The sequence below is a fragment of the Vidua macroura genome, chromosome 8, assembly GCF_024509145.1.
Source record: "Vidua macroura isolate BioBank_ID:100142 chromosome 8, ASM2450914v1, whole genome shotgun sequence".
Taxonomy (NCBI): domain Eukaryota; kingdom Metazoa; phylum Chordata; class Aves; order Passeriformes; family Viduidae; genus Vidua; species Vidua macroura.
In genome coordinates, this window is record NC_071578.1 from 17,954,955 (window position 1) to 17,967,968 (window position 13,014).

Genomic DNA, 13,014 nt, shown 5'->3' on the forward strand with positions numbered 1-13,014 from the left:
CCAAGACACGTTTGGAACTCAGAGAGGGTATCTTAAAGGGATGTAATAGGATCAGGATTCCTGGCAGTATTTGAAGTGTGGTTGGATTAGGCTGTTTGTTACAGAGTGATCAAGTTAGGTTCTTCCCTTTCCACAGGGGCATACTTGCTCACTAAAACCATCCAGGTTTATTTTGGATTTCTGGTTGAGTTAGAGAGCAGGGGAGAGCATTATAAAATGCTTCACATGGGACTAAACTGGGCCAGTCTTGTGTGGATGTTATGTAAATATACGCATGTTGATTTGTGGGTGCCATGACCTCCTAGTGAAACACTTGCTCTACTTGTCACAAGCCCTAAACAGCTAATAAGACCATACAAGGGTCAAAATAATTCTCTCTGATGACTTTGGGAGCCACTACATAACTCAAAAGAGGTTGACAAGTTCACCATGTCATGAAAATAAGCAAGGGTAAATGTAGTCTCTCCCCTGTAAAAGCCATCCTTCTGGGTCTCAGAGGATGCTCCCTCTAATACCCCAGAGATCTGAAATCCTCCATTCTCCTCTGTTGACTCAGGGTCTCAAAACAAGAATTGCATTACAGGCAGCTAAAGCCTATTCCTACCTTCTCCTTGATAATCAATTAGCATTTTTCCAGCCAACACCTCTCTAGACAGCACAGCAAAAGCTCAGTGTAGATGAAGGTCAGCTACCCAACAGCAGTAAGTGAATTTAAAAATAAATAAATAATCAAAGGCTGGTTTGTAAAAGAAACTGAAGTGCTTTATAAATATAAATAGCTAGAGTTCTAGAGGGAGTGAAATTATATGAACTCAAGAGAGTTCATACAATACCTACAGATATATCTATATTTTAATTTATAAGGTATTTGTAGGACACCAGCCATGGCAGAATGTAAACATGATGTGTACTAATGATGATCCACCTTTGGCTACTCTATATGTGATTTATTAATCCCTTTTCCATTAACATCAGACTATGATCTCACCCTTGTGATAGCCAGTGTGCCATTTGCTAGAGATAGGTGGACCTCAACCCATTTGGAGATTCATTGTAGATGAGATAATCTCAAAGGATAAGATTTTGCCCTCACTAAAATTAACGTGAAAATTCCAATAAATTTAATTGATTCTTAGATTTCTGCTTTAACTTTTTATTTTCCTTCCATCCTCCAGACCACAGTCTAAAAAACTGTGCCAAGGCTCTCATAAACCAACTTTTCTTTAAAAATTTTTGCAATTACCAAAAAAATACCAGCTTTCCCTTGTGAAATAATCTCTCTCTCAAACTTAGAAGTGTGCTAAGTTAGATTACTTTATTCTAAAGGAATGGCGTCTTCCTTGTTTGACTGTACCAGTCCACCTTCCAGTTATGCTTAATCTGGGCTGAAGAATTGAGATGTAATTCAAAATAAAAAATAAACACCATATTCAAGTAGGGTTCCTTGAAGCAGGTTTTCTTGAAAGGGCTAGGGCAGGGGGAGAAAGGAATCTCCCTCACTTATGGAACACTGCTTGCACCATGTGCATTCACAGTGCTTAAACCAAAGGGATAACATTTCCACTGTGGAGATGCTGCACTCAGGCATACTTCAGGTCATGAAGAAACACATCAAGTAAATCCAGTTAATTTGTTTAGGTGAGCAGAATGCAATCTCCAACCCTGGAATCAGACAAGTACACTAACATCATCAGCTTCTTTATGCCGATACTATCTTGGTCCTATTATTAGCAAGAGAGGCCTTAATGTTGCATCTCCTGTGAATAATACCTAAACAAACCATTCAGCTTATTCTCTTCTGTGGTTAGTATTTCTTTCAGATATTATTTTGAAATGATTGTGATCAGTTACTAAGAACTTGAGCTTGGTAACCTCAGTCATAGGGACAAATTTCAATAAATTCATATGCTCCAGATGGAAATCATTATATCAAGTGCACTTTTGAAGGGTCACTGATAGATATTGTAGATAGATGTGACAGATAGATACATATGAACAGATGAATTGCAGATCATATACTCTCTGCGGCACCATTGAATGAACCTCCCCTCCAGTGTCCACATCTATCCCATGTGGCACGTGGTAAGGATGGTACCACAAACATCCTGAGTTTTAACACACACAGACAAGTAAATCTCACTCTGCTACAGCCAAGTAAAATGAAATAGTCAAGTGACTAAAATGGACAGTTAAGGCAATGTTAGAAGCTGACTAACAGCATCTAATGAACTCCAGATGCTTTTTCTTTTGGCATAATTTGAAATACAACATTTCCAGGCACTGCATGCCATTCAGGTCTTCTCTTTCCAGCTTGATCTTGCATTCTGGAACCAACCATTATGCTAATGATCTCCAAGGGCGTAGCACTCCTGTTGCTTGGTAACACAAGTTTCATAAGCTGCAGAAATAACACTGAATAGCAGGACCCTGGAGTTGGGGAAACCCTTTAGCCACTCCTCACCGGCATGCTCACACAAGCTTCTTGAAGAGCTGCCATTTTCCATCAAGGAAGTACCATTCAGAATTCACAGGACTGTGGAAAGGAAACTGCCTGTGTTTCATCCTCATGGCTTTATTTACAGACTGAAAGACAAATTAATTATTCAAAGAAGAGCAGACAGAGGACAACTGCACAGTAAGAGCCCACACTACTGAGAAAAACCGAGCAGCTTGTGACATCTGCACCTCACCCTCTGGGCCTTTCAAGCAACTTAGCCGGTAAGATCATATGCAGGGACAGCCTGGCAGAATTGTTAAGATGAAACAATGTTTTTACTTATTCTTGTTGGGCCTTGGTTTTGCAAGTGACTTTGAACTGTGTGATAGCACAAGTGGCCCTGAAGTCATCTGGAAAATGAGAATATTAAGAAAGGAAACTTTTCTCAAACTACTTACTCATGGTGGAATTTAGTCTAAATTGTCTAAATTTAATCTAAATCTAATCTAAATCTTGCCTATTTAAGACTGCATTTAAGACAGTCAGTGAATTAATCTCTTCCACAACAGATCATATCCAACAACAAGAAATGGTACCAGGCTTGTGAGCAGGGAAGTGTAACTGTTTGGCTTCATGCAAAATCATTTGCTGTACGAATGCTGGTTTTAAGCTCTACATGCAAGTATTTCACTACAGATGACAGTATCACCTATTCCATGGGTGAATTAGCACACGTCACCTCACAGTCTTCCTGCCACCAGAGAGGTGCAGGGAATGTGGAGCTCTGCTGGGCTTGCTGCTCTGCAGCATGCAGAATTCCAAGAGGCAAGACAGAGGAAACTTCTTACAGAGTAGTTCAAGATGGGCTTAAGATGGTCCTGTACAGCTTCAGGTGCAGTGAACTAGGAAGAACCAACCCTAGAAGAAAATAATAGGCAGAACCACAGAGAAGGAGGCCCTGAAGCACCAGGCAGTGCTACAGGAAGAAGGCCAGTTCTGCACCCACCTGGGCCAGGAAAGGAAAAAGAGATGTTCAGGGTCCAAATATGCACTCTTTTAGGATAAGATCATCCTTTTTGGGCAGTCTTAAGATACAGTGGGTCATGACTGACCCCTGTGCAAGTGCTTAAGTGCAGATAAGGAATAATCCCCAGTCCTTCCTTGCCTCAGAGAGACACTGACAGTCTTAGTACTGATGCTCAGGTCTGTTCCATCCCTGCAGCTCCCAGCAACACTGAGCACCACAGACAGCACAATGTCCTTGACACACATTTTCTATTAATTTCTGTATCAGATCAACCTCTAAACACTCCTAAAGCTCTGGGCTTCAAAAGCCCATCCAGGCTAAAGATTCTAACAAGTGTGGATAGAAAGGGAAAGGGTTTTCTAGTCAAGATCCATTTTAGTGAGACCTTATCACAGAAATCCAGCACCCTCCACCTGAGGAAAAGGCTTGCCAATGACTCAGAGCGTGAGCCCGGCAGTGGGGTGCAGGTTTAGAGAAAACAGGTGGAAAGTCTTATTATCTATCACTTCTTAGGTGGTAGAGCAGCACATGTACCTCTCCCTCTGCCATTCCAGGAGATGCACTGTGAGCATAAGATTGAACAGGCATAATTAACTTTTAAGCAAGGAGGACTCCTGTGATTCCTGAATTTTTAATATCAGTGGCTACAGGACTGGAGGCGTCTTACACTGAACCAAAGACAATAAAACATGGCTAAGTAAGCTCCATTATTTCCAGCTACAGCTCTGTAAAACACTGATAATTAGTTTACAAGCATGCAGAGGCAGGAGAGCTATTCATCCTCTTCAAGTTGTCAAGCACACTAAAATGTTTCTGCAGTCCTCTAGTACTAATCCCTATTTTTGCAATTGCAAATCATATTTTTCCAAGTTTGAAATATGGCTGCAACTTTTAACCCAAACTAAATAGCACTTAGAGTGAGCGCTCCTTAGGGACTTGATCAGTGCATCTGAGAGGTTCACAGTTGGATGTAAAAAAATCTGGCTAAAGCAGGCTATGGGAAGAAAATCTTTGGAACCTGCACATTATGCAGCGCATCATACAAAGAGAACTGTCCTGAGAAAAATCACACTGATCTGTTTGTTTCAACTTAAAAACGTGAAAGGTCCAGGTTCAAACTTTGTAACAGCTTGGAAAGGGTTATTGACAGAGAAACACAAACCCAGCGGGCTGAACTGCAGCACTCAACCTTGTACGCCAGGCTCCCTCTAGTGCTGCCAGGCGCGCACAGCGCAGGGGGACCCGGCACCGGGAGCCAGTGGCCAGAACAGTGGCACAACTGAATGATTCTTTGCCTAGATAGTATTTTGTAAAATAGGAAAGGAAGTATTTTGGCTCAATGTTGCTCTCTTGAATTGTAAATAAAAAATAATAGAAAAAATGTATAGGAACTGAATACAATGTTTTCGGAGATTTGAACATGTTTTTTAAAAGCATTTTAAAAGAAACTATAATTTTGAAATTAGGGGAAAAAATTACATGTTTTTCCTTGAGGCTCCCATTCATTTTTTAAAGGCATACATGTTTGAGAAGCTTCATTATCAAAAAGCACCGAATGTCTTGGTCAATTTGTCCAACACAAAATTCAAACAAAGAAAAAATCGGACCGAAAGGTCACCTGGTTCATGTCAATTACAGGAAGCAGAAAGTCTCTTTCCATTCTACCAACACTTAAGAAAGCTCCCCTATAGATCTTTTCTGAAGCATGGCAGTTACCCCACTTCTGTGGACCAGAAAGTACTCAGGGTGTCCTGTGTCAGCAGAAGGGCCCTGGCATTCCCCATACTGCTCAATTTATCTTCACAGAATTGCCAACAAGAATATTGCATAAAATCCTTAAAATGAGTGAGATGTGATTAGAAAATCCTGCTGTTTTGATCTCCAGAACTTTATACTCACTCCTGGGGAAATTATTTACACTAACATCAACAAAGGTGGAAAGAGTACATACTTACACTGTAGAGTACTTTGCTTCAGTTACCAGTCAACATATAGATAGAACAGCATTGACATTGCCCCTTGGTAATATGGTTCTGTAAGTACTCATGAGAGACAGAAACATGGGAGTGACACACAATCATCTAACTGTGTTTAAATATTTTCATGTAAAATAGCAAAAAACCTATTTCGGAACTCACCCTTGGGGCAAGACTGAATCCACTGCGCTGCTTCCAGTATTTTCTGAAGCATCTGCCTCATTACAGAGCTCTTGGGAGAGTGGGTGGTAGCTGGGTTAATGCTTTTGCATTATTTTGGGCTATGGCATGTAATTGAAAAGAAGCTGAAATGCCTTAGTTGTAGCTTGAGCTTCTTCTTCATGTACTCACACATGATTAATGAGTAGCCAAAAAGCCTGAAGGGTTTGTAGTGAAGACTTTCTAATAGGGACATGTATTTTTGACAAATCTATATTTTGTCCTAAACAATCATTCATCAAAGCTGCAATTTGACTCTTCAAAATTAAATGCCAGAGCACCCAGACCTGAGATTACTCAGCTGTAACCTGTGCTCTTCTCTAAACTCTCACTGGGAGGGACATTGTCATCCATTTCCAGGGAATCAGCCTATTTCCTTTGCCACTAGCCATAATTAGCAGCTGTATTTGATGACCTTTGATTAGAAAGAGTTCACCAAACCTGAGAGTAAGTGGACTATACTCTTACAGGCCTCATTCCAGGAAGCATGTAGCACATGCTGAGCATCAGTATGAGTCAAAAGTCTGACTACTACACCTATATGCATTTTTCTGAGGGCAGGGTGCCTTTGCAGTGGGAGACCCTCTATTCCACAGCATGAACAAAATAACAAAGTTAGAGTATCCAGAGGAGGAGACACTTAGCAAAGCCTGGTTTAACATGGCATTAAGCAGCACTGACATCAATCCCTGTTGCAGTTTGCCCTGTAGGTGATGTATGAATCGCCAGTCGTTCTGGCAAGTCTGGGAGGCCACTATGTTCCTGAGTCCTGGTCAAAACAAAATTCTTAATAATTTGCTTTAAACTTTTAATCTTTCAATAACATCCAGAGCCCAAATCTCAAGTCCATTACACAAGAAATTTAACCAGCCTGTTAGCAAATGCCAGGCCTGTAAAGATGGCAAATGTTGATCTGGTAGAATGAGATAATTTTGGATAGCTTCTTTTATGCAGTCTCTAAGGACTGTGTTGAGACCCACAGTATATTTTTCTCCAGTCCTCAACTGGCTGATGGACAATAACATATTTCATTCAGTTTCATTATATCCTAAGCTCAAATCAGTATTTAGGAATGAAAGACAGCAAATGTGTCCCACTTGTAATTTCACCCTGTAATGTAACATAAATGTTACATTGCAATGAAATAATATTTTAAATTATTAAAATTTCACCTACTGAAAATACTTTGAGGAAGAATTTTCAGAGCTGCAGATTTTCAGTTGAAAAGTTCTGACCTCAAAAAAAAAAACAACTTCAGAAAAATCTAGCAGTAATATTAACATATAACTGTGTGATTAACAGCCATGGCTTTCAAAATTTTATTGGAGATCTCACATTTTATCCATAGGGTCTGGTGTGTCTGTCTGTCAGCAGAGAGATGCCCAAGGGAAAAGGTCCACAAGGGAAAAGGATCACCTTGAAAGTGGCCAAAAACGCAGTCCGGGTACTTTTTAATGGAAGGCGCCGTCTTGAGTTAAGCAAAATGGGCATTGCCATCTTCCCCAAGTGCCTTCTGGAACTGGCTGATGTGGAGGAAATTGATTTGAGCAGAAACATGTTAAGAAAGATTCCAAACATCATTGAGAAGTTCCAGAATCTGATGTGGCTGGACCTGCATAGTAATCAGATTGATGAGCTGCCTGCAGAAATAGGCACACTTCAGAACCTTACTTACCTGAATTTATGCAACAACAAGTTGACCACAAAAGGTCTACCAGAAGAGTTGACCCACCTCAAGAACCTGCGTACTCTCAACCTTGGCTTAAACTGTCTTGAGACTATTCCCACCACTCTTGGGGCCCTGAGGGAACTTATTGAACTAGGTCTCTTTGACAACTCCTTGACCATCATCCCAAAGAGCGTGAAAAAACTCCCCAAGCTTGAGAGACTGAATGTAAAAAGAAACCCTTTACCAGAATTCGCAAAGGAAGATGAGCCAATTGACACCATTAAACGCATAGAATCGCTTTACTTAGTAGAAAAGAAAGACCTGTGCAATTCCTGCCTGCAGACGTGTCAGGGTGAGAGGGATGAGCTGCACAAGTTAGAGGACATGACACCCGGCCCCTCAGATAAGCCAAGTTTCCCTTCACTCACTACACCCAATTCCACTGCAATGGATAACCAAGAAGAATGGAGAATAAAAGATGAAAATCTGTGAAATATACCAAGGCACTCTACAGACCATGTTCCATGAAGTCAAGCCCAAGCAAATAAAAACCTGCCTACCCTCCTCCTCCGTTTTCCTGTAGTTCTGCTTCTTTAAAGATCAGCTTTGTTTTAGAAGCAGATGTCTGTGGTCTCTAGAATGAAAACCAGAACAACTAAACCAGATGTGTATTTGGAAAAGGCTCTTTACATCTGGGCCTGTCAAACATGTTCTCCATGTTTGAGCTTTTTGGGGTCTTTTCCGTGTACAATGCCCAGTGAAGGGATCTTTTAAACAACAGGTTTTTCTAGTAAATCCATTCCCACCACTAAGCTTCAGGTATTATTTCTGCTCATTTTCATAGGGCGAGATACAGTTCAACTAGTCTCAGTAAATACCATTCAGAGGAAAAGGAAGAAGACCTGGGAACCTTCTGCTGCTGGTGGCTGCCACCAAGCTCTCAGAGTCTCAAACAGACACTGTCAGTGTAGGAACTGCAAGTCTGTTCCAGTTCAGCAGAGGCAGCAAACACAAGACTAACACAGGAGTAACTAAGCAGTACAAACACAACACTTAGATATAGACAACCAGTGATCCTGGTTGCCATCAAGGGGCCAGATTCTGCAAGTTCTTTGGGATTTTGAGTGCTATACCTAGATGCAGCAATCTTCCAAGTTGTACAACACAATCAGCATGACTGCCCATAATCATAGGATTTTGCTGGCTTCTGAATCTCTCTCCAAGGAGGTTGCAGAATGGGTAGGAAAAATATTTATCTTTTTAAGGGTCCTAGGCCTATCACATAAGTAGTGACTAAAGTGATTAAGAGAAGAGTCGCTGTCTTCCATGATCCAAGAGTCAGCTTCTGAATTGACAAAGTCAGGCCTGGTATTCCCAACAGTTTCTGTTGACATGTACAAATGCACATGTGCACCTGAGCACACACATTCACTTGCTGAAATCACATCCTTAGGGCAGAGAGTGCTGACATCCTGCAAACAGCAATACACAGGGACAAGCAATGAGCAGATTATAAAAGCACACAGGCATGACATGAGAAGGGCTGGCAGTGGCCATAATAACCTATGGTGACAGCAAACTTTTAAATATATTTGAATGAAGAATAAAGTGCCAGGAGAACTTTATTTTTTAAATGACTACAGTAGAGCTTGGGAGTCAGAGCTCCTGCATATTTCCTATGGATGAGGTGGGAAAACTGATAAGGGATTTCCTAGAAATTCTATTACCTCAATGTCATATGATGCATCAAGCTAGTAATTTCTTCTTTCCATGCTTCAACTGTGCTATTATTAATAGTGTGTCTTGGCAAAGAATTTAATCTGGCCTGCCTCCTTGTCTCAGGTATGGCAGGAAAAGCTGGAAAGATGTGGAAGTTGGCCATTGTCCCCCTAGATGGGGAAGGAGCCCCAAGTACTGTTTTTGAAATTTTCTAAATCTGAAACAGTTCCACAATTCAAACAAGGGAAGAGTAAATTCATCAAGTCCTCAGTCTGTTAGTTCTGACTGGTAAAGGGAAGCACACCTACTGAGGTAATTTTCTCTAATTTTCCACACAACACAACACTTTTCTGGCTTCAATATTTAGGCAGTGATTATAATAAATGTTACATTTATTTTATTTCAGTTCATGCTCTAACATGGTCCAGCCAAAGCTATGCCAAAGGCCCTTTACATTCTCAGAATGAGTAAGTTGTGTAGGGGCTTCTCTCAGCCAGTGGAGAAAGGATAGGCTACTTACTGGGATTCAGGATAGGCTACTTTAGACCTAGGCATGCAGCCTGTCTCAAATTCTGAGATTAACCATGAGTCAAGTGCTTCTTCCAAAAACCACCAGCCCAGTTAATGCCCAAATTTCTTGAAGCTCTAATGCATCTTCTCTCGAGATATTCACACCTCTTGAGCTCCCAGCAAGCAGGGGGAAAGGAAATGCTAGAGTGAGTTGCTGTTTACACAGAATAGATATCACACTCCACATCAGCCATCCCCTCTGGCTTAGGTTAGGCTCTAGCTGGAGCTGGTTCCATATTGCACTGATACCTTTAGGCAGTTGATGACTGGAGCTCAGGGGTGAAAGTGCTCACTTACAAGATAGGTAATGATCTGCAACAGGTAGACTGAAAATTAAAATGGGTATAGCTGACACAGGCTACAACAACACAGGGGCAATGTGCACCTCAGGTCTCAACACAATTCCAGCCTCAGAAAATAATTTCAGAGGCATCAATTAGGCGCTTAGGCCTGTGCTCCCCAGACACCTAAATTGAGAAAAGTTACTCTAACTCATGGAATGCATGGAACATTCTCTCAACGTCCTTCCACTAGAAGAAAACTTTTTTTCCTGCAACAGTAAAATCTGAGGGACAAGTTAGAATCCCCACTCTGCAGCTAATACAACATGCCAAAACAGCCATATGTACATCACTGTCTGCCCTGAGCACGCAGTGAAGAGGTTGTTATGCAAAAGCATTATGGATTAGCTCTGTCCTCACCTCACTCTCTCTTCCCACAGTAACTATTTGTGTAGAGTTTATCAATAAAGTGATATGAAGGAGATAATTATTAATCATCTATGCACAGTGAGCTTTTTGACACTCAGTTTCATACTGTGATGAAGTATGCTAGAATGCTTTTTGAAGTTCTGGCAACACCTTTGACTCTTTAAAAGGAAGGATACAAATAGGTATGTTTCTATATGCTTTTAAAAGGTGCAATTTATTCACATATTTGCACTTATTACAGTTATCCAATGTTTCCTATGTTTTACCTTATATTTAGGGATTCTTCTGTTATCCCCTTCGACTTCAAAGCAGGTTGGAAAGAACAAAATCTATAGGAGATATGAAAGGTCACATTATAGTTATGTAAATGGTTATTAGGACACATTACATATCTATATAACTGCTTTGTCCTCACAACTTTCTTCAGGAAGCCACAGCATTGTCCTGATTCTCTAACCTAGGACAAAGCTATAAGACAACAGGCAAAAGCATAGATCTAATATTAAGGACTTGCTGGATAAAAGCAGTTTCTTTCACCAACAGGACTCTGAATTTACATAAAGGGTTATGGATTTTTTGGTTTAAGGTGCTGTTAAAGTCAGAGAATAAGAACCCACTCAGACATTTTTTTTTTTTTATTTAGCAAAAATGGCAGAAAGAGGCACCAACCCTCATCTTAACCATTCGTATTTACATTTGATGTGCTGTGATATCAGACAAACGATACTCTTGAAATATACAGTTTTGGTGACCTTCAGCTGAGGATCAAAACCTTGTCTTGAACTGCCTTTGAAAGATTCCCCCAAGAGATACTTGTCACAACTCAAAGACAGCAAAGATAAGGGCTGGCTCTGGGGCAGATCCTGGTGATTCTAAGTAGCCTCACTATGCAGCCTGTTTGAAAAGGAAGAATAGATAGATCTGCACTGACTTTTTAATGCAATACTGCAATAGGGATTGTTCAGACATTTCATGAGCAGAAGGAATTCCTATGATTCTTTAGAAATTAACAGTACCAATGCTCAGTTCGATCTGCAGAATTTAGTACAGGAAGCACTAGTGCTGGAGTGAATTTTCCTGTGTAGAGGCCAGTGAATGCAATCCTGATCTAAAGGCCAGAACTGCAGTAGACAACAACATGCACGAAAACAAAGTGCAAATTAATCACTTCATAATCTTACATTCAAGTTCCATTAAACAAGACAAGTACATAAGGAGAATTTTTAAAAAAATGCCATTATTAAAAGTTAACCCTACAAAGATAAAGTCAGAGAGACAAAAATATGTTATTCCTAAAGAATCTAGTGGTACTATGAGGGTTGGAAGAAAGCAGAAAGAAACCTTCTTTCACCCAGTACTGTGAGGTGAGGTGGAGGTGGCTGTCATCTCAGTGGGAGACAGGAAAACAGCTACAGTAGAAATTTCCTGGGATGAAGGGACACACAACACCACTGGGTGCTAGAAAAGTCCTACACATTAGATCCCTTGATAAGTCAATGGCTATGTAATGCTCCAAAGAGCCCACAGGTCAGCAAAAGGAAAATTTCACAGCTAAAGTGTAACCCATTAAAACTCCAGGAAAAAATGGAAAACAAGGCTCCTGCAGCAACACAACAGAGATGCCTGACACCAGGATAAATAAGAGTGGTATACCAAGCATCACCAGGAGCATTCCCACATTATTCTGAGCTAGTCATTACCTTTTAAATATCTTATTTCGGTCACTGTCATGGAAGACCAGAAATCTGGAGTAACCATTTTTGAAGAATATTTCCAAGGCGATCTCCTGGAAAGGTAAATAATTTACAGTGTGAGGACCTGCAGAGCAAAGCCTAGTGCTGCAAAGGGTTCATCATGGCCTGTCCAATTCTTCAGGGCTTTAAAAAAACAGACCTTGACTTTTTTGACAAATGTGCAGAACTAAAGCAAAATATGTCTAACATTCTAAGTTTCTTCAGCTGTAGAGATGGTCCTACGAGGTGACTAGCAGTTCAAATACTTTTTTGAAGCAAAACCAAAGTCCAGATATTGGTTCCATCACGCACTTTTTCCTTTTGCTTCTGAAACATTTTTATCATGAAATTACAGTGTGATTATTAAGAGTAGCATTTATCATCTAGTTCCAACTAGATGATAAAGATAACACAAAGAGGGGATTCTAAATAAGAGTTTCTTTTAGAAAGCAACCATACTGCTTGCTAAATTAAGACAGAGCTCAACAGAACTGCCAAATAGTTTCTCCTGACTAGAACCACCAAAGGAGGAAGGGCAGTTTATGACATTTCACACCAAAACTTTGAGGAATTGAAGTTGAAAGAAAACTGCACTTCCTTTTCCCTGTCCCTAAAATGTCTCCATACTTTGTTTTGCTGAGCATTTGAATATAATCCTATTATTTACTTAGTGAGAGGTCCTTTTTCCCCCCAAGTCATTCAAATAAAACTATAAATAACATGTAGTGTCTGGGAACCCAGACATGAATTTCAATCCAAATGTGGCAGGTGCAATACAAACCTAGACAAACACTCTGATGGCAGGTGGCCCATACATGATTCACAAATAAAATATAAAGCAGAAAGGTAATATGAGAGCAGTTATGACAATAAACAGCTTGCAGCATTTGCTCTGGAGCTCAGCTTTCCAAACCAGGTCTGCTCAAGTGTTGCCATTACAGGACTGGGCCAGTG

General features: G+C 40.5%; 2 protein-coding genes across 2 annotated transcripts in view; one reads left to right on the forward strand and one right to left on the reverse strand.

Annotated features, from left to right (window-relative positions):
• The window catches only part of WDFY4 (WDFY family member 4), a 113,408-nt gene that overhangs the window by 31,126 nt on the left and 69,268 nt on the right, over nucleotides 1-13,014 (reverse strand). Inside the window, exons 45-46 of the mRNA XM_053983638.1 lie at nucleotides 12,028-12,113; nucleotides 10,594-10,656 (exon numbers count right to left, since the gene is read on the reverse strand). Of these exons, the coding sequence (XP_053839613.1) occupies nucleotides 10,594-10,656; nucleotides 12,028-12,113 (149 nt within the window). The remainder of the gene's footprint in view (nucleotides 1-10,593; nucleotides 10,657-12,027; nucleotides 12,114-13,014) is intronic.
• Nucleotides 2,409-7,895, forward strand: LRRC18 (leucine rich repeat containing 18). Its single transcript, XM_053983639.1, has 2 exons — nucleotides 2,409-2,718; nucleotides 7,008-7,895. The coding sequence occupies exon 2, from the start codon at nucleotides 7,038-7,040 to the stop codon at nucleotides 7,818-7,820; it is 783 nt and encodes a 260-aa protein (XP_053839614.1). The 5' UTR covers nucleotides 2,409-2,718; nucleotides 7,008-7,037; the 3' UTR covers nucleotides 7,821-7,895.

Excerpts from the sequence above, each read along its gene's own strand:
- LRRC18 (XM_053983639.1), top strand. The coding sequence starts at position 7,038 with ATGCCCAAGGGAAAAGGTCCACAAGGGAAAAGGATCACCTTGAAAGTG.